Here is a 21,756-nt window from a genome sequence, read left to right on the forward strand (position 1 = left end):
TAACGAGGCTACATTGGCAACAGCAGTGGACCAAAGATATTTTAACTAAACACAGCGCTGTGCCACGGCAACAGTATATTTTTGATAGCCCTCCAGTTGGACCATTTCAAAAAGACTCTCCAGCAGCACTCTGTTTGTGTTGCCAAGAACTGAGGTTCTTCTCACGTCGACCTACTACTGATCCTCAAACCCCCTAACTCTGAGCCTCAAACCTCCTAACGCTGAGCCTCAAACACCCTAACTCTGAGCCTCAAACCTCCTAACGCTGAGCCTCAAACACCCTAACTCCGAGCCTCAAATCTCCTAACGCTAAGACTCAAACCCCCTAACTCTGAGCCTCAAACCGCCTAACTCTGAGTCTTAAACACCCTAACTCTGTGCCTCAAACCTCCTAACGCTGAGCCTCAAACCCCCTAACTCTGAGCCTCAAACCGCCTAACTCTGAGCCTCAAACCCTCTAACTCTGAGCCTCAAACCCCCTAACTCTGAGCCTCAAACCGCCTAACTCTGAGCCTCAAACCCTCTAACTCTGAGCCTCAAACCCTCTAACTCTGAGCCTGAAACCCCCTAACTCTGAGCCTCAAACCCTCTAACTCTGAGCCTCAAACCCTCTAACTCTGAGCCTGAAACCCCCTAACTCTGAGCCTCAAACCCTCTAACTCTGAGCCTCAAACCCCCTAACTCTGAGCCTCAAACCCTCTAACTCTGAGCCTCAAACCCCCTAACTCTGAGCCTCAAACCCTCTAACTCTGAGCCTGAAACCCCCTAACTCTGAGTCTCAAACCCTCTAACTCTGAGCCTCAAACCCTCTTAACTATGAAACAAACTGCTTGCCTTGACAAGCTTTCATCCATTTCCAAGACATATACACTGATAGTAAACATAGCAAAGACCATGTCTTACCATATCCAAAACTCTGTCCATGTGTGTATATAATAATAGATTTGATACATATTTGTACCAAACACAAATAACAACCGAATAGGAATTGGGAACACAACCACAGAGCTGTGAGCTGAAGTGTAGCCTAATTGTTTGTGTTTTTAATTCCTTCTATCTCAGAATCCTAATAGCACTTCAGAGACCCAAGTCAGTTGTTATAACTGGCTCCTGTATACTAGTTCTGGGCCAGGGCTTTGCAGGCCAAGGAATCCATTATAAGCATCATTCCACAAGAGAGACATTGCCAACCTGGCTGTGCCTGTCATCAGACAGCTAGCTACACCCTGGTCTGGCCTGGCCAAAAGTGAAAAGCCCAGAAAGCTTCCTCAGTTCTAACCTCCCCTGGCTGCCGATGAGAGGAGGCTGCATATTCAGGTGGAATTTAAACAAGGCATCATACTGTAAATATTTAAAAATTCTGCTCACCATGCTCCCTGCCGAGGAACCTGGGTGTGATATAAAATGCAGCCAACCTTCGACAGACATCTGCAACGACGGCCACATGGAGTCCCAGTCTCTATGACAAGAGCTCTAGGTTTTATAACTGCGGGCACTTTTCAGGGCCCCCGCCCTCCCACTTTCCCCACTTTCCCCTAGTGACAATCAGACAGTCAACAGGATCAACACATGAAGGCAGCTGCTCTACTTAAGACCCGTCCCATTTTTCCACTTCCTGACATGAATAAATAAAGACTTTTAAAAAGTAGAAGACCCTCCCCCAACACTCTGGAGAGGCCAATAATCAAAATAAACTTCATTAGTATGTTGATTGGCACACACAGTCAGGGAGCGACCATCACTAGATGCAGTGCATCTGATGAGCGGTGCAGAGGGACAGCACGTCCAGGACCGTTGTGCCACTCAGGACACTGAGAGGAAAAGTGGGGCAAGCATTTCTGTTCCGAATGAACTCTCCCCACCCCCATTCCGGCAATGATGCCTTCAGAGATACCAGTCTCTACCCAGCAGGGGTTATTTTGGAAACTGTTGGGTTTGAGAGAGCAGCGAGCGGCACTTCAAACACAATGTGTCCAACCATGGAGAGGGGTGCAGAACATTTCAGCATAAATGAAAGAAGGGCCTGCTCTGTCTGCTAGCCCCAGAACAACTGTTACACACAGAAATTGTTCTTGTTGAGGCTGGGTGGGGGGAAACCTACATTTTATAATGTGCTTATGCAACGCAGGCACTGATTGCACAAAAGCAAAAATATAATGTGGGTGGCTCAATGGAAACAACCGTGCAAACTATATGTACAGCATGGACAAAAACACAGGCCTGTGTGGAATGAGAGAGAAATGTCAATAGAGGTTTAGATTTCACATCCATTACAACAAAACTCAGAGCAAAAAAGTAGAACTTGACAAATGACAGAAATGAATGAAAGTTGGGTGTGTTTTAATATGGTGAAATGGTTGGGCTGTGTAGCGACCGGCTCAGGCCTGGCTCGGCCTGACGCTTGGTTCTCCCTTGGGGCACTAATTGCAGCTCTAACAGACTGAATGGATGAGAAAATGGGGGCATGACAGTGCACTTCCAGCACAGTGAGATTTGAGACTCACAGATCTCCAACAGACACACAACACATCAGTGGCTTGGTCTTACTAACTAATCAAAATAATCCAATATTGACAGATAATATAAACTGACATGCTTCAAAGTACTCTACCATGTAAATGTATGCCTTTACAAAACAAAGTACCAAAGTACTGTACCATGTAAATGTATGCCTTTACAAAACAAAGTACCAAAGTACTCTACCATGTAAATGTATGCCTTTACAACACAAAGTACCAAAGTACTCTACCATGTAAATGTAGCCTTTACAAAACAAAGTACCAAAGTACTCTACCATGTAAATGTATGCCTTTACAAAACAAAGTACCAAAGTACTCTACCATGTAAATGTATGCCTTTACAAAACAAAGTACCAAAGTACTCTACCATGTAAATGTATGCCTTTACAAAACAAAGTACCAAAGTACTCTACCATGTAAATGTATGCCTTTACAAAACAAAGTACCAAAGTACTCTACCATGTAAATGTATGGCTTTACAAAACAAAGTACAAAAAGTACTCTACCATGTAAATGTATGCCTTTACAAAACAAAGTACCAATGTACTCTACCATGTAAATGTAGCCTTTACAAAACAAAGTACCAAAGTACTCTACCATGTAAATGTAGCCTTTACAAAACAAAGTACCAAAGTACTCTACCATGTAAATGTAGCCTTTACAAAACAAAGTACCAATGTACTCTACCATGTAAATGTAGCCTTTACAAAACAAAGTACCAAAGTACTCTACCATGTAAATGTGAGCCTTTACAAAACAAAGTACCAAAGTACTCTACCATGTAAATGTGAGCCTTTACAAAACAAAGTACCAAAGTACTCTACCATGTAAATGTGAGCCTTTACAAAACAAAGTACCAAAGTACTCTACCATGTAAATGTATGCCTTTACAAAACAAAGTACCACAGTACTCTACCATGTAAATGTGAGCCTTTACAAAACAAAGTACCAAAGTACTCTACCATGTAAATGTGAGCCTTTACAAAACAAAGTACCACAGTACTCTACCATGTAAATGTATGCCTTTACAAAACAAAGTACCAAAGTACTCTACCATGTAAATGTAGCCTTTACAAAACAAAGTACCAAAGTACTCTACCATGTAAATGTAGCCTTTACAAAACAAAGTACCAAAGTACTCTACCATGTAAATGTGAGCCTTTACAAAACAAAGTACCAAAGTACTCTACCATGTAAATGTAGCCTTTACAAAACAAAGTACCAAAGTACTCTACCATGTAAATGTGAGCCTTTACAAAACAAAGTACCAAAGTACTCTACCATGTAAATGTAGCCTTTACAAAACAAAGTACCAAAGTACTCTACCATGTAAATGTGAGCCTTTACAAAACAAAGTACCAAAGTACTCTACCATGTAAATGTGAGCCTTTACAAAACAAAGTACCAAAGTACTCTACCATGTAAATGTGAGCCTTTACAAAACAAAGTACCAAAGTACTCTACCATGTAAATGTAGCCTTTACAAAACAAAGTACCAAAGTACTCTACCATGTAAATGTGAGCCTTTACAAAACAAAGTACCAAAGTACTCTACCATGTAAATGTAGCCTTTACAAAACAAAGTACCAAAGTACTCTACCATGTAAATGTGAGCCTTTACAAAACAAAAGGTGGGTCATCATTTTATGTTATTCATGATCATGTGATTCACCATGATAAATTCAGTAAATATCTCCCATGAATTTCACATGTATGTTTACAAGTATTAAACCCCTGCATACTCATTGTCTTGCCCTAATCCCTCTTAAAATGGATATTAGCCTACATCTCTTTTTAAATGCTGCTGTAGGAATACCCTGGTTTGGCTGTCACTTTGTAGCACAGGGCATGCACTTAGTCATGGCAAGGTTTATTGACCCCACTGATAGTAGCGTCGGGTTATGCCCCTTTAGCCCACTACCACAACAGAGTCCCCATCCCTCAAGCAGGGAAACCTGCTGAAAATTATTTGCTAAGCACAGAGGTTTAGGGGTTAGCAAAAACTCAGTCAGTCCGTAAAGGAGAATCGCTTATGATTTCATGTCAATTAAACTCGGAAGTGAAGAATCAAATCAGCTTCTTGGAAGAGGTAACAAAACGAACAAAACGTTTGCATCTATCTGCATTTGTCAGCAACAGAGAGGAAAAGAAGCAGCAAAGGAATAATGTGTAATAACTTGTGTTTAGCGTTAGCAGTGCCACAGCCCTTCAGGTTGCCAGCAGAACCAGAGCGGCAGCAGTGTTGTCTGGCACGCTCTGCCTCCCTCTCTCTCCCTGCCTCCCTCTCTATCCTTGCCTCAGACAGCCAGCAGACGAGAGGCCTCACACAAGCCTGGTACGGCCCTGCACTTCCCGCCTGCCTGCCTAGCTGGCTTGCTACAGCTACAGTACAGAGGAGCAGCACACTGTGGAGCTCAGCCTGGCTCACTCCCGCTATCAGACCCTCTCAAAATCCACACCAGGAAAAGATGCATCTTGAGCTAGACACGAGAGCAGCTCTCCTCTCCTAAGGTGGAGGCAAGCGGGTAGTTCATGGCTCACAAATTAGTACGGCAAAGTACCTCAACCATAACTCCAACTTTAGAAAACTGCTCTCGTGCTTTTTTGTAAACAAAAATGTCTTCCCCTCATTTAGTTATTATAGGCCTATTACTCTTCAGAATTCAGATGTATTTGTTAAGTCACAAGTGTTTAAAAGTTAAAATACATAGGAATGTATTCATTTGTTGTGAACTCAACTCAAGGAAAAGAGCCCATCTCTGCTGTTTTAAAATGAACTATTTTGCTTTATTAACATTTATCTAAATATTACAAACAACACTGATATTCTACTACCATTAAACAAGTCTGAATTCACTAATGTTCGAAACTTTTAAAGATAGGCATAAGAGCAATGCAACAAACCAGTTGGCTGCATACACTAGGAGTGTATTGCCTTCCAGACTTCATTTCAAGACCAAAAATAGAACTTCTTTTCACATCACACTTGGTTTACCATCTTCATTATTTCATTTGGATAATCTCAATGAATAAACAATACATTCATCGGCTAATGTTAACCAATCATAATTACATACTGGACATTTCAGTGAAAATATAATGCCACTACCTGAGACATCAATAAACTTTTGTAAATAAAATAGGCCAAGGCCTTAATGCATTATTATGTTTGAACTGCTACTATTACTATAAGGTTACTCCATAAGCACACTAATATTACAACTGTCACCAGTATTATTACAATGTTAAGTTACAATACTATTGAAATATACATTCAGTAAAACATATGGAACCTGTTGCATACAGCAACATGAGGAATTTAGCCTAATATTCTGTCCTATACTGAATTAAAAACAGTCCTTCACAATAACAGTTTAGAACCATGCAAGAAAACCCAAACCCTTCTTCCCTGGATTCCTCTTGCAGTGCATTTATTCACGGAAACTACAGTACTATTTATGTCTTCAGCTATTAAAACAAGGTATTTTATTGATTTACAATCCCTTTATTACTATGTACTTTGTGAATTAAGTTAAGTGTAATTCCATTTGAAAATGACCAACAAATTATAATTTTACTGGTGACCTACAGTAGGCCTATACCAAGACTTTGTGGCTATACCTTACTGCATGTAAATGTCAGCTAAAGGCTATCAATAAATTGAAGAGAGATTTTTTTTCTATTTGGATAGTTTTACCCAAGTGAAATACATCTACCTATATATTGAAATAGGCTCCTCAAAATCAGCCATAGCCTGTAATAGGCCTACCTTGCAATACAAAGGTCATAGGCTACTTGATTTATCATATAGGCCAGGCAGTGCCTTTCTTTACATATCACTTCTCTCTAAGTTTTACATTAAAATTGTATGCAATATTATCTACTTAATTACAACTTCATTAAATGTTAATTGGATGCATAATTCTTTTTATTTAACTAGATGTCCAAAACCGTGCGTCAACCTGACTCAAAATAAGCCTAATTATCATGCATACGACAAAAATACAATTAGAAAGAATAAACATCAGGTAAGAAATGTGGCTCTGACTTGTTCACTATTACATATTCTAAATAAACATCCTGATATCACAGTCTGCTGAGTAGTGTTCTCAATAAACGGATAGACTATTTGGATACACAAAATGCCGCAAAACACAAGTGCACACTACTCCATGAGAGAGACAACAGACACTAATCCTTATCCAACGACAAGCTATCGGTTTCTATTGCCTTTTTTATTACCAACGATTATAAGCATTTCAATAATTAATCAGGACATCAATACTAAACCGAAGTGCTCCCTTGCCTGACCACAGTTCTCGGGGGTGGTTTGTTGTCCCACCTAAACTCAAAAATGAGGAGAATACTTCGGGGAAAACTATCCTATACACAGGGTTGATAGCCTAATTTCTGATGATACTTTATGATTAACAATTCCGATGATACTTCCGGCATGCACAGCTTGCCATCATGCGCCTGCATCGGTCACAGCTAATGAATGAAAATGCGGATACTTTAGCCTTCTAATTCTCCAAGGTAAACAAACTTGATGAAAAGCTGAGAGTAAAAATATACGTTAAATATGAGTCGGCATAATGCTATTGAGTAAAATAGTGATAACAAAAAGTTAATAGAGGCTGAGAGACTCGGGTTTCCGCGTCTCGTTAAGGACCGTGCCAACAACACTCATCCCGCCCTTTTCTAAACTGAAATATCATCTGCATTTCACAGCCACGTTCAGTCAAGACAGACGCACATGCATAATAACTCCCCCCAAAAAAGTAAGGAATAATTTACCTGAGTAAGACAGAGAGGAGAGTACATCATGATGAAAGGGAACTTATAACAACTTGTCAGGTAGAAAAAGACAAACAAGTTAGTGAATCATTATTTTAAAGTTCATCATCATCATCATTGCACCTCCACCATCGCCTCAATTGACTTGCAGTTTACGTCCACTGAGATGTAAGCCATCAAACACAGAAGAAAAGTTCAACTTAAAAATACTGTCAAATAAAAAGAGTAGGCTAACTTTTAATACAACAAATTGGGAAAGCTGGGAAATGAAAATGCTCGGGCAATCTGTTCCATTTAGGAAATGGGGGGAGAAAAAATAATCAAAGAACGAGAAAATGAAAAAGAGGGAGGAATTAAATGACGTTATGAAAATAGCCCATCCCCAAAAAATCACTTAAAGAAGCAGTAACCCTGATTTCATGTGGCAATACACCTTAAATCCACGAATTAAACAAAGTAATGCGTTTAGATCAGGTGCAACACTGGTACGGATGGTTAGAAAGACAAATTGCAGAGGACTTTCTCTCGCCCATGCAAGGGCGCACATTCCCTCCCTCGCATAGCCTATCCCAGCATCTAGGACTGCGACGTTGCATGTGCGCTTGTAGCATTAGTTCAAAATCGTGTCTGTGGCAACTTGCTGCGTAATTGGCCTATGAACCATTTGAGTGCGTTGGTTCACAGATACAGTAGCCTGCACTACCAAGTGGCCTCATGACTAAACTACAAAATGAACTACACTTAATTGAGCTGTTATTACTACACTTCATTAAGCTGCGGTCCCGTGTGGCTCAGTTGGTAGAGCATGGTAAGAAAATGTAGGCTCTCACAAATGTAAGTCGCTCTGGATAAGATCCGTCTGCTAAATGACTAAAATGTAATGTAATCTAAGTTCAACAGCTTTAGGAAATGATCAGAATTGCTAAACTCAGATAACGTAGATATCCTAATCATGCAATTATAGCCTACCATTCAGAAAACCAAGCTTCTAAATGCATCATCCGTTATAAAGGTAAGTGTTTCTATAATATATGCATGCACATAGGGAGGCCATGTCACACTGACATCTATACAAAACTAATAATAAGCTATACACGTCTGTGCGTAAAAGCGCAGATACGTCAGTGGTGAGCATACTGTTACTTTTCATTGAATTCAGATGTAACCTACTTTTATCCATTTCTACAGTATTGTATTTATTATTGTCAGATGTAACTTGCACACAAAACAAGTGGTCGGAGTAATGACAATAATATTTGGAGAACTATCCAAGAAAGATGATGTCTTTCGACTTTATGGACACATTCTGCTTTTGTAACTATGCACACAACAACAAGTTTTAAACTAAGGGATAGTAAGTAGCCAATAAAGTGTACGTATAAAGTCATTGTAGCATTAAAGTTTGAAAAGACTCCAAATGTTATGGGGATATCATATCCCCATGTCATCACGAACACAAGAGTATCAACGACTCTCCATGAAGCTAGAAGAGAAAAATTAAATATAAACTTTCTTGGTCTACTTTAAGTGAGTTCCAGACCAGTTTATATCTGACAAAGTTGAGAAAACTATTCTGAGATCAGTCTGAAGGGACAATGCTGTCTGCATCAATATTAGTTAACACCCTGAGTTGGCAATAACATTATATAAACCAAGTATAAAGTAATAACCGAATCCAATCCATGTAGCACAAGTTGAATGTCTGTAGCGGTTCGTTGGTGGTGGTGGGTAAATCAGCCTTCGTGAAGTGAACTGCAGTTCAGACATAACTGGAAGAATTGGCCATTTTGTTATCTATGACATCTCAAAATATAACGCCCTGAATATATTTATTTGATATTTCCAAAACAGTAGGCCACAGACTCTAAATATCCCCATGCCAATTGAGTGCACTTTCAAAACACTGCGATTGCAACTCTGCAAGTAGGCTATGTGGGTTATAACAGCACTACATCCAGGGACGGAGCGCCTCTGTCGGTCTATGGTTCAAATTCAAGCCGGCGCCCCTGCGGCTCTGGCTCTGGCTGCGGCCATTTTCTGCTGAACAAACTCTAACCGGGCACAGAGTATATTGGCTTTGAACTTCAACATCCCGTGGTGAAAATACATCTGCGCTGCCCTACTCAAACTGGCAACAAAAAAAACTAATAACTTTCACTGCGGAGAAGTGCCAAAACGCTTTGTAGGCTATATCAATCATTACGCGCAGGTGTAACATAAATATACCATATGTCTGCATTTCTAGCCTTTCCCACAAATACTCCGCTTGGCTGAAAACCAACAATAAAAGGAGTAGCCTGCCGAGAAAGACGGAAAGGAGCAGAACACCAAAATGCAGCTCTACGCAATCTCAATTTGACTTTACAGAGTGCACACAACTGACGCGTGATCGTTCTCGCCTTGCGTCTGTTGTAACATGGACAAATAAAGATGAAATTGATTTGTAAACGTACCATTTCGAAGCGAAACTGTCAACCCCCCCCAGACAAGTTATAGTTTATGCAGCACCGCGGTTCAAAGCATGGTCATCTCGTCGACGTGTTTTTATTATTATTCCATATCCATTTATCCGCGAACAGAAGTAATCCGTGGTCTTCGGAGGGGAGAATAACCCGCAGAGATCAAATAGAAACGTCCCACGCGAAGTCTGCAGCGTCAATCCCCGTAGAATCTTCGCTACAAGGTAAAATAGGACAAAATAAAGATTTCCCTATAATATAGCTACGGGCTGAACGATTTCGGGCAGATTCTGCAAACTGTACACCGCTTGATGGTGTCGTAATGTATAGTGCTGTTATTGTTTTTATATATTTAAATTACAGAACTGATCCTTCGGTCTCATTGATTTGCAGCATTGTAGGCTACACATAGCCTAGATGTCCTTAATATGTGAACGTCCTTAAAGACGTCCCGAACGATGGGCTCATAGGAGATCTTACAGTCGTCTCGGAGAAGGAATAGATGAAACACGAAGGTAGTGTGTGTGTCTGTGTGCGCGGGTGTGTGTGTGTGTGTGTGTGTGTGCGAGAGAGGGAGAGGTAGTGTGTGTGGCTTAACGCGTTCTATTAGTGTTGCACTTGATGGCGTAGTTTATAAAAGCAAAAAGACAACTATTGCCCACTGTGAGCCGCTATTACAAAACATGTTGTAATCTCAGAGATATACATTCTATAATAGAGATATAACAGCCTAGAACAATATTGGTCTTGTTTTTATTGTGTGTGTGTGTGTGTGTGTGTGTGTGTGTGTGTGTATTACGTCCTCCGTATTTATTACACTTCCACAATGGTTTGACGAGCTGTCAACGTGTCAGGTGTTGTCAAATCTGTCATTGCTTTTAACCCCACTTTGCTCAAACCTTTCAGAAGGGAGAAGGGAACTTGACCACAGACGGTTATGCGTCCATCCTCAAGGAAAATACATCTGAAGTTGACTATAATAGCCTAACATTCCAAACACAAGATCATTTGTAATTTATTCATAATTATTCATAATTCGTAGCCTAATCGTTTTGCTATTGATATTCCCTTTTCATGAATGTAGCATAAGTATTCTTATAAATTGACTTTTCCAAGAAATTAACCCTGCTCGTTCAGCTGGTTTCTGCAGGTTAATAATGGATTTGTATTTATTTTATTTTACCAATATTCTTCAAAACTCACCAAAGTATGTGGCCTATGACATGTTATACTGAAAATATTTAGGGAAGTCCTGCATGAGTTTATAAGCGTGACATTCCCAAAAAATTAACCCAGTGTGTTCAACTGCTTTCTGCGTTTCAGTTCATTAGGACTAAAGTGTTTGAAAACTGGGTAAGATTTTATTTTAAGGGTCTGTAATAAAACATTTTTATAAGGCATTTATAAATTGTATGTTCACCATTTTGTAATCATTACCCCCACATTAGCAAACCATTTACCAATCATTAGTAACGTATTTTTGCAGTCTCAAATCTAAAGTGAGTGCTATTCATACTTTATAAATACTTTATAAATGTTTTGAGTGACCAGTGTAACTTCTCACAAAAAGATGGTGATGCCATTGGTAGACATTCCTGCAGTACCTGGTAAAGAATAAGCACACAACACAGGATGTTTAAGGAAATATATATATTTCCTTAAACATGTATTTCGTTAAACATCACGTGTGAATAACTAGCTTACTAACATTTACAAATGTGGGAGTAACGATCAATAAATGTTGATCAGACTGTTTATAAATGCCTTATAAATGGTTTATTATAGACCCTTAAAATAAAGTGTTACTGAAAACTGTAGGCCATGAGCACATTCTTCCAAAATGATAAAGCAGTATAATATTACCACATAATTGTAGAATTGTAACAGTGAAAATTGACCTAAATGAATATGCATTCTTTGATTGAAGGATTTTGTCTTTAGTGCAATTATAGAATCTGGTTTGAAGAGATTGTCTCTCGCATGCAAGCCTTTTTGTCGCTATCTAACCTGAACTAATGATTTTCAGTAGCAATGAAATCCCCAATGTATTGGCTGTTACTGGATTATTCTCCTCTTTCGATTTCCCTTCACTGTTTGAAGTCAAAGGTCAAATGGCCCTGTTAATTAGAATCTTAATAGCATAATTTGATGAAGAATATTAAGATCTTATCTAGAGTAGGCTTACGAACTTGGTTATGCAATGGGATAATACACCTGTTTGAATTTAAATCTCAGATTTGCATTTTAACAGTCAACTGATCATACAAAATCCATACTGGAGTATTTGTTAATATATGACACAGAAATGAGACAATCCATTCAAGAGTTGGAGAGGCAGATTGTGTGCGTGTGTGTGAGTGTTTTCTTCCTTTTACTTTTAATGCACTTTTTATTTGATAATGGTGCGATAATGTTTGATACAGTTAGATCTAGGCTCGACCCAGGCAAACATCACATTATGTTCTGTTTTTCGAAAATACAGGTTTATACAATTGAAAGCATGATTTCCATAACATCTGCTCATGGAAAACGCAAATAATTTGCCAGAGTATTTAACCCTTCATATGCTAAAATGAAATTTTAACTTGTTGCTCAACTCTTGGATAATATTAATTTAAAAAAATCGATTGGGGTGAAATTCATGTTGTTGTTTTTTACCATGCTTTGATTATCAATAACCGTAAATGTATAATTTGAAGACTAACTTCAAACCTTTTTGCCCAAACTGGTGATATGAGGTAAAACAAAATAGTATTTATTTGAAACAAGCAGTAATATTTTTCAAATGTCACATTACTTTGACAGTTAAGCTTAATGTCCTTTAGCTACATTTTTGAAGAAGAATAATAATTGTATTTTTTCCTGACATGGGATTTAAAATACTAAATCATTTCCAGGTTACCACTAATGTACCCATTGGACTTGGGGCTCTGCTGGGAGTTTACCTCATATTTAGATTTGTTTATTCTGCTTTGCCACTAAAATCATAATAAACACTGACATCTAAAATATGGTGTTATTGTTGTTATTGTTATGTGTAATATTAATAATAATATTCGGGGGGGGGTAGTTCAAAAATGTACCCCAAAATGTTCTTCAAAGGGTTCTTCGAGGATCCATTTGTAGGAGTTCTTTGAAGAACTTATAGGAGTTCCCTCCCAGTTTCAATTTGAAGAACCCCTAAAGGATACTCCCTCAGGAGCCTTTTATTTTTAGTGTATGAGATATTTTACATTACACTGTGGGATCAATTTGATGGTTTCTTCTTTATTTGTGGTTGGTTTGTTTATACGTTTTAGGTCTGACATCCAATCATTGTTTATTCTATAAAACCCCTAAGCAGGAGTAAATGCTATAACAATGTTTTTGATAGTTTTGTAAAGGACGACAAGAACAACATAAATTAATCAGAAAACAAACAGAAAACTCAATTATCTTTTGTTGAATAGAAAGCCTCTGGCCAAACGAATTGACTTGCTTGGACGAGTGTTTGTTAAACTCAGCCTATAACGGAATGAAATCAGAATAACTAATGCAACAGGTTTTGGCTAGCTGCTGAAATGTCTAATTAACTGTCGGGAAACCTTCACTGGTCCATGGTTGCACGAATCAAAAGGAGACAGAAAATACAATTCTGAAATCACAACCACCTCTAATTGGAAAGTTATTTTAACCTCGGCATACTTGGGATTGGTCACTCGTTTTTTTCTTTTACCTGTACTTCTTAAAAAACGGATGTTGGGTTGTTATTTTTCTATAATATCTTATCTGTAGGTTTATTTCAAATGAAATGAACAGAAAATCAAACTGAAGATAACTTGCAGAACGGACAAAAACGTTGCTTTTGTATTTTAGCCTGAATGAGTTTTCAATGTGAAACCATGAGGCGCAAACTTCATAGAATCTCCACCATGAAGGCAGTTTTAACATGTAAATGATTTCATAAATGAGTCCTCATCAGGATACCTTTACCTCGTTACATTTTCTCATGGATAGGCCTTACAGGATAAATCAATTGTATTAATATAGCCTAAACCGAAGTTATGTTTACATCAGAAATAGGCCTACTTGATTCGAACATTTCAGAGTATATTGCCTTTATTATTAAAATATGTAGTAGCCTATAGTTTCCATACAGTTTCTTGACAATTACATTTTTGTTGGGTCCATGGAGGCAGATCCAGCACCTGTCCAGCGTCCAGTACATGGTCAGCCTGTGCTGCACGTTAAAGAGACTTGCCGTTTTTTAGACTGCCACATCAATGCGACCGAAATCTCAAACTAGGATTTGGCCCATCAGGAGACATTATACAGCTTTTTATTTATTTAAAACAATTGTTGAATCATGAAGGAAGAAAAGTGAAGCAGAAATACATAATCTTATAATGCAGTGTGGGATCACTGACAGTAAACTAAATAAGGGGTTGGACCAACACATTTAGGCCATGTGCAGTAAAATATTGGTGCTGTTAAACGTTAAGATCTAGGCTACACATGTAATGCTCTGCAAAAATGATCGATATTGGAGAAGAATAACATCCTCCACGGACTTGACAATGTCAATCATACATGTGGTAAAAAACTGCTTTTGCAAGATAGAGGAAATGAAAACATATTTTAATGGGAGCAAAACACCAGCTTGATTAAATACCATACATTAGGCCAGGGGTTCCCAAACCTTTCCACTCGGGGTCCTCCTTCCAGCATCGGGGAACATCCCACCTCTATTCCTATGGGCACAAGCACTGTTCATGACACAAACTGTTCACACCCCTCTTGTTGGTGGAGAGAATTTGGCAGCTTTAAATGTTATTTCCTGCAATTCTACACTCTACAAATAAAAGGTTCCTGGAGTATCCTTTAGGGGATTTCAAATTGAAACTGTGGGGGAACCCCTATAAATTCTTCAAAGAACCCCTCTTAATGGATCATCGAATAACCTTTTGGGGTTAATTTCTAAACTACCCCTTCCCCTATTATTATTATTATTATTATTAAAAATAGGCATAACAAAAACAACAATAATACAATATTTTAGATGTCAGTGTTTATTATGATTTTAGTGGCAAAGCAGAATAAACACATCCAAGTAATGGTAAACTCCCAGCAGAGCCCCAAGTCCAATGGACATATCCTCTGGTGTGTTGATGTTAAGGTGTTGATGTTCTCCGTATCCATAGCCAGAATGATTTTTCAGTGCATGGTGATCGAACAGGTTTCCTGTTATATTCATCAGATGTGTAGTGAGGGTGAAGTCTGTCAATCCAAACATTTTTAATTATACAGATGTTTAACAAAACATGCACACAACAGTACTCATACCTTGGTTTATGTGGGGGGGAAATCATGTTTTGGTGATGGTTTTCATACATATACCCTGTCCATAATGTAGAGGCCTATGGGATTTTCATTGAAGAGGTAATGGATGAGGGTGGTACATGTGATCTGCATAACAATTGTCACACCCTGATCTGTTTCACCCGTCTTGTCCTTGTCTCCACCCCCTCCAGGTGTTGCCCATTTTACCCATTATTCCCTGTGTATTTATACCTGTGTTTTCTGTTTGACAGTAGCTAGTTTGTCTTGCCTCGTCAAGCCTACCAGCGTGTTTTTTTTATCGTACTCCTGTTCTCTGTATTCCATGTTTTCTAGTTTTTCCGGTTTTGACCATTCTGCCCTGACCCTGCCTGCCGTTCTTTACCTTTCTGACTCTGCCCTGGATTACTGACCTCTGCCTGCCCCTTGACCTGTCATCTGCCTGCCCCATGTTTTTGTCTATAAACATCTGTGATTCGAACTGTCTACATTTGGGTCTTGTCCTGAGTCGTGATAGCAGTAGACATACCTTTGTATGCCTCCTCATCTGTATACCTGCAGACACAGACACAAAAGGGAGCAGTTCAGTCATCTGCACCCAATACAGCTAGCCTTCAACATATTCTTATAGCCTACAGGACATATTCTTACCTCTTTGTTGATTGATATCCATTGAATTGTGTCCATGTTCTGTTTTAGAAAGATTTACACAAATGTTAAAATATATGGTATCATCACAAAACAATATCAAATTTAGATCACACAAGGGACAAACCTTACCTTCAATTTAGGAGATCTTTACATTTTTCAGTTAAGTGACTGCACCTGCTGTCCTGTCAAATCCAAATGTTTCAGTTGGGCAGTTAGGTTCCTGCAAGAACCCTTACAGTTTGGGACCACTGCATTAGGCTACTCAGTCAAGAACCACTTGTGTAATCACATGGTTACACAATGCAATTCATGAGATTCATTCACCTATTGCCAAATACATTTGCAGAATGATAATGCATGTGTGCCCTTAGGCCAACCTGAGGAGTTTGGTGGAGTAATCTGTCTTGTCATCTGAGCTTACCACAGGAAGGCTGTGCTGGAGTGAGCGGGAGAGGCATGATCCACAGTTTAAATGTGAATTGAAAGGTTCCTGTAAAATTCTCTCCACGCAGAAGTCCATTTAAATCAGACCAAATATATTCAGAGATAATACAGAGATAGAGAAAAAAAACACATTCAACTTTCTTTTTCTTTGTGAAATATACCAATTTCAATATACTTGTTAGCTATACTATGTTGATATGGGTGCTATGTTGACATGACACAATAACTATGAATATTGCTAAATGTACATACCAAAACTACTTAAGAGGGATCAGTATAAATCAGTTTTCAACTTATTGCTAGAGTAACCTAGCTACAAGTCCCGGAATAGTTGTGAAATGTTTTATGTGAGCACATCTAAAAGGTATGTTGCCTAAAGACAGAGGAGTGACAGCCAGGACTCGTGATATGAACTGACACAACTATGACAATGGCCTTGCATGTCATCTTTACGCAAGTGAAAACGACACATGCAAAGAATACATATATGCTGCACTCAATCGTAGTGAGTGAAGTGTAAAGTTTGACATGAATAAGGTTTCCTGAAGAGGGCAGTATCAGAGTGTGTTTGGTGGTGTTGCCTGGTAGTCAGCATTCTCTCTCACTACATTATGAACATTAAAGTGATGTTCACTTTGCAAAGGTGAAATTCGAAATGCTATACATCAAATTGATTAGGAACTATCTTGAAAAAGATTTTGATTTGAAGCAAAAAGGTATATGGGTTAATGTCAACAGTGTTAGAGATACTTTATTGTATTTGTAAGTATCTGTGAGTGATATATTTAAGTATTTCTGTGCATACATAAAAGTAGAACTGTTGCCGAACCTTTACTGTACTTCATGGTGAACTATTCCAAATGCTGGCAAGCAGAGGTACCATAACACACAGCTTTTGTTTTGTTTGGAGAACAGATACAAATCTAATTGGCAGCAAACAAACAGAAAGCCTACTTATACACAGCTTTCTGTGTGGTGTAATTAATGAAGTGATTTGATAACTGTATAATGCTGTGCTTTTCTCTGCACAAACAGCCGGAGGATGCTATAGACAATTATACAACCGGGGGTCTAATCTTGAATGCTAATTGGTTAAAAGCTCATTCTGCCGGTGTCTATTCCACAAGTCACCACCGGCTAAATCTATGACCTTAAAATGCCTATTTACTCTGTTCCATCTGACTGCGCAATCCACTGTCATCAGCCCAGCCAGGCAATTTATAAACTTGATCTCCACTATAAAACACATCAAGACATTATCTAATTTCTTTTAGACTAACATTTAGTTTCCAAAAGAGGAGATTTGTATAAACCTTGATGTCTGTCTCTCCGACATTTGCAACATTGTTTCAATATTCAAATTTGATCTCCAGCTGTCCTATAGTATTGAACGCGTCGGGAGTCGGGACGAGACAGAAAGGCAGGCAGCGTTTCTCAGCCAGTCAAAATCATGAATCAGCTGGTGTAATTTTTATGGATACAGTTGAAGTCGGAAGTTTACATACACTTAGGTTGGAGTCATTAAAACTCGTTTTTCAACCACTCCACCAATTTCTTGTTAACAAACTATAGTTTTGGCAAGTCGGTTAGGACATCTACTTTGTGCATGACACAAATCATTTTTCACTTGTTTACAGACAGATTATTTCACTTATAATTCACTGTATCACAATTCCAGTGGGTCAGAAGTTTACATACACTAAGTTGACTGTGCCTTTAAACAGCTTGGAGAATTCCATAAAATTATGTCATGGTTTATAAGCTTCTGATGGGCTAATTGACATAATTTGAGTCAATTGGAGGTGTACCTGTGGATCTATTTCAAGGCCTACCTTCAAACTCAGTGCCTCTTTGCTTGACATCATGGGAAGATCAAAAGAAGTCAGCCAAGACCTCAGAAAAAAATTGTAGACCTCCACAAGTCTGGTTCCTCCTTGGGAGCAATTTCCAAACGCCTGAAGGTACCACATTCATCTGTACAAACAATAGTACGCAAGTATAAACACCATGGGACCACGCAGCCGTCATACCGCTCAGGAAGGAGACGCGTTCTGTCTCCAAGAGATTAACGTACTTTGGTGCGAAAAGTGCAAATCTATCCCAGAATAACAGCAAAGGACTTTGTGAAGATGCTGGAGAAAACCGGTACAAAAGTATCTATATCCACAGTAAAACGAGTCCCATATCGACATAACCTGAAAGGCCGCTCAGCAAGGAAGAAGCCACTGCTCCAAAACCGCCATAAAAAAGCCAGACTACAGTTTGCAACTGCACATGGGAACAAAGATTGTAATTTTTTGAGAAATGTCCTCTGGTCTGATGAAACAAAAATAGAACTGTTTGGCCATAATGACCATTGTTATGTTTGGAGGAAAAAGGGGGACGCTTGCAAGCTGAAGAACACCATCCCAACCGTGAAGCATGGAAGTTAAAGCTTGGTCGCAAATGGGTCTTCCAAATTGACAATGACCCCAAGCATACTTCCAAAGTTGTGGCAAAATGACTTAAGGACAACAAAGTCAAGGTATTGGAGTGGCCATCACAAAGCCCTGACCTCAATCCTATAGAAAATGTGTGGGCAGAACTGAAAAAGCATGGGCCTACAAACCTGACTCAGTTACACCAGCTCTGTCAGGAGGAATGGGCCAAAATTCACCCAACTTATTGTGGGAAGCATGTGGAAGGTTACCCGAAACATTTGACCCAAGTTAAACAATTTAAAGTCAACGCTACCAAATACTAATTGAGTGTATGCAAACTTCTGACCCACTGGGAATGTGATGAAAGAAATTAAAGCTGAAATAAATAATTCTCTACTATTATTCTGACATTTCACATTCTTAAAATAAAGTGGTGATCCTAACTGACCTAAGACAGGGAATCTTTACTAGGATTAAATGTCAGGAATTGTGAAAAACTGAGTTTAAATGTATTTGGCTAAGGTGTATGTAAACATCCGACTTCAACTGTATATACAAAGAAATGTCAATAAAAAAAAGGTCAAACAAAATGAAGTGCAGGTAGTTTGCAGTCTTTCCAGCTTCAGTTTGAAGTGATGTGCTAGCTGTGTTGTTGGCTAGCTCCTCTGAACAACAGTGCCCTGACGAGAGAGCACATTTTCTATGCCATGCAAAATCGTGCCTCATTAGCTCATTGTTATGAATGTATCCAAATAAATGCCACTACAAAACAGCTTAAACAAATTAAATGCTGCTACTTTGCTGTTATTCTAGCTGCACTTTTTGACATGACTGTAAGTTAGCTAGCTAGCAAGCAAGGGATAAGAACGTTGCCAGCCAGTATGGCAATGGAACATTTAGATTGAAAGACTGGGTCACGCCCATAGATACAGAACAAAAAGACTGAACGACTGAGTCACGTCTCTGGCAACCGCACCAATAGAACAAACTACCAGCCAGCTTGGGTAGCAACCCTAGATTTGTGTCGGGACTATATCTTGTGGAAGGAAGAAATAGTATGAATAAATTAATCAAAATAACATTTTTAATGAAAATATGTCAATCATTATTTGAATATGTTGGTAACCCGTTGTATAAAAAGGCTAATGCCCTCGAAGCCGGATTGACACCCATGCCAATATATCCTCCGACCTACAATTACATCTACACGCTCTAAAAGAAATGACATTGCATGTTTTCCCAGAGATGGATGGAAAAAAGCATCAATAGACCTGTTATTACCTCAGGGAGTCAAACTACAGTTCACGGTATGCAGCTTGCTGCATATGCCACTTGACATGTGGTTTAATATAGGGTACTCAGGTGGGTACTCAGGTGGCTCATGAGTGACAACACATGTCAGTGTCTCTAAGTGTTATGCAACTGTAAAGCAATACACACACACAGTAGAAGGATTGCTGTTACTGTCCTGTTACTGTATCGAATGAGATTCGCCTCACTTTCCAAAACATAAGCAAGATGAGAGTGGAAAGAGGGAAACTCTCTCCAAATTGGACCGAATCTTGCCAAGATGCAGAGTGCCAAGACCTCTCTCCTTATTTTCAGTGAAAGCAACCTATTTACTACATTTGGCCTCTGAATGCTTACTAAGAGCAAATTGAGCTTAATTTTCCCATTTTGCACCATTTGTGGCACATTGCAATCGTCTTCAGAGTGAGCCAAACCATTCCATTAAAAACAAATGGTTCAAGTTAAGCAGCTTTGCTTTTATTCAGTTTCATTTATATATGAATTTATCTGATTCCGCAACCCCACAGTAACTTTTTTTTAGACGATGTGTGTGCAGAGGGTCAGTCAGGGTCACACGTAGTCTCGTTGCACTAATAACAGTATTCCTTCATGCTTGGGAAGCACGACACACAGAAAGGTTAAGTTGTTCTAAAGCAGCCATACTCCACAGTCGGTCCGGATCCAGAACGGGTCACTATGCACGGGCCTCACTCACTGGTGTCATATGAACACACATTAGACATGACAAAATATGTAGAATTGCAGGAAATTAGCTTTAAAACTGCAACATTTTCTCTCCGCACCATGGCGAAATGTGAAGAATTGCAGGAAATGAGCTTTAAAACTGCAACATTTTCTCTCCGCCCCATGGCAAAATGTGTAGAATTGCAGGAAATTAGCTTTAAAACTGCCGAAAGTTCTCTCTGCCAACAAGAGGGGTGTGAACAGTTTGGGGTCGCATGGGTTGCAAGGTGGGGGGGTTGTTACTATGCTGATAAATTACAATATCCATCCGGACCTTTCCCACCTAGGAAATTTGTGCAACCGGACTTTCTCAAAAAGTATGTTTTTTTCTTATAGTACTAGCAGTATTTGAATCAAGTTATGTCTGACTGAATTGCAATGTTATTCTAAATTGACGTTTAGACTATACACAATAAGAATATATACCTGCAACTCACTCACAAGTATTCACCAAAACATCTCAGTATGAAGAGTTGGAACTTACACATGCAAATTGTGGAAGATGGGAGAAGATTTTGTCCGATTTAGACTGAAGGACTAAAGCATCTGACGTGGTATTGAAAGTTCCTGGATATACAGTGTTTAGCTGGTGTTGGGCCAGTAGGGAATATAGTGGACAGTCTAACCAGACAGATGTGGATGGGAGGCCATCAATGGAGGGGAACTTCAGACCTGCTGCCGGCAGGGAGACACACGTTACATCATCCGCTGGTGAGGTCCCGGTCCCGGTCCCGACAGAAACCAACGTAAACAACGAGAACTTCAGAGAAATATGAGCTTGTTCAACTAGGAAAATGTGATGAAAAAGTAATCATTGTCAGTAGAGTGAAAGTGTTCAGGATTAGACTGATAGACCGGTATAGCTCTGGAGAGGGAGGGAGCTATCTACACTGAACAAAAATATAAACGCAACATGTAAAGTGTTCCCATGTTTCCATACGCACAAAAAGCTTATTTCTCTCAAATTTTGTACACAAATCTGTTTACATCCCTATTGAGCATTTCTCCTTTACCAAGTTAATCCATCCACCTGGCAGGTGTGGCATATCAAGAAGCTGAATTAAACAGCATGATCATTACACAGGTGCACCTTGTGCTCAATAAAAGGCCACTCTG

The 21,756-nt window shown here is 39.1% G+C and overlaps 1 protein-coding gene and 1 long non-coding RNA gene across 10 annotated transcripts in view; one reads left to right on the forward strand and one right to left on the reverse strand.

Moving 5' to 3' along the window:
* LOC106584361 (nuclear factor 1 C-type) overlaps window positions 1-10,260 on the reverse strand; it is a 112,878-nt gene extending 102,618 nt beyond the window's left edge. The window contains exon 1 of one of the 9 annotated variants that reach the window (XM_014169587.2): window positions 9,770-10,260. In XM_014169587.2, the coding sequence (XP_014025062.1) occupies window positions 9,770-9,772 (3 nt within the window). In that variant the 5' untranslated portion in view covers window positions 9,773-10,260. Of the gene's footprint in view, window positions 1-1,368; window positions 1,495-7,316; window positions 7,785-9,769 lie in introns of those variants that run through there. The other 8 variants (XM_014169585.2, XM_045705925.1, XM_045705924.1 and 5 more) reach the window with 8 other exon arrangements.
* LOC106584363 (uncharacterized) lies at window positions 10,169-17,037 on the forward strand. The gene is made up of 2 exons (XR_001323732.2): window positions 10,169-10,290; window positions 15,428-17,037. It is a non-coding gene; the product is annotated as an uncharacterized lncRNA (long non-coding RNA).
* The last annotated feature ends 4,719 nt before the right edge of the window (window positions 17,038-21,756 follow it).

Source organism: Salmo salar, chromosome ssa23, assembly GCF_905237065.1.
Source record: "Salmo salar chromosome ssa23, Ssal_v3.1, whole genome shotgun sequence".
Classification (NCBI taxonomy): Eukaryota; Metazoa; Chordata; class Actinopteri; order Salmoniformes; family Salmonidae; genus Salmo; species Salmo salar.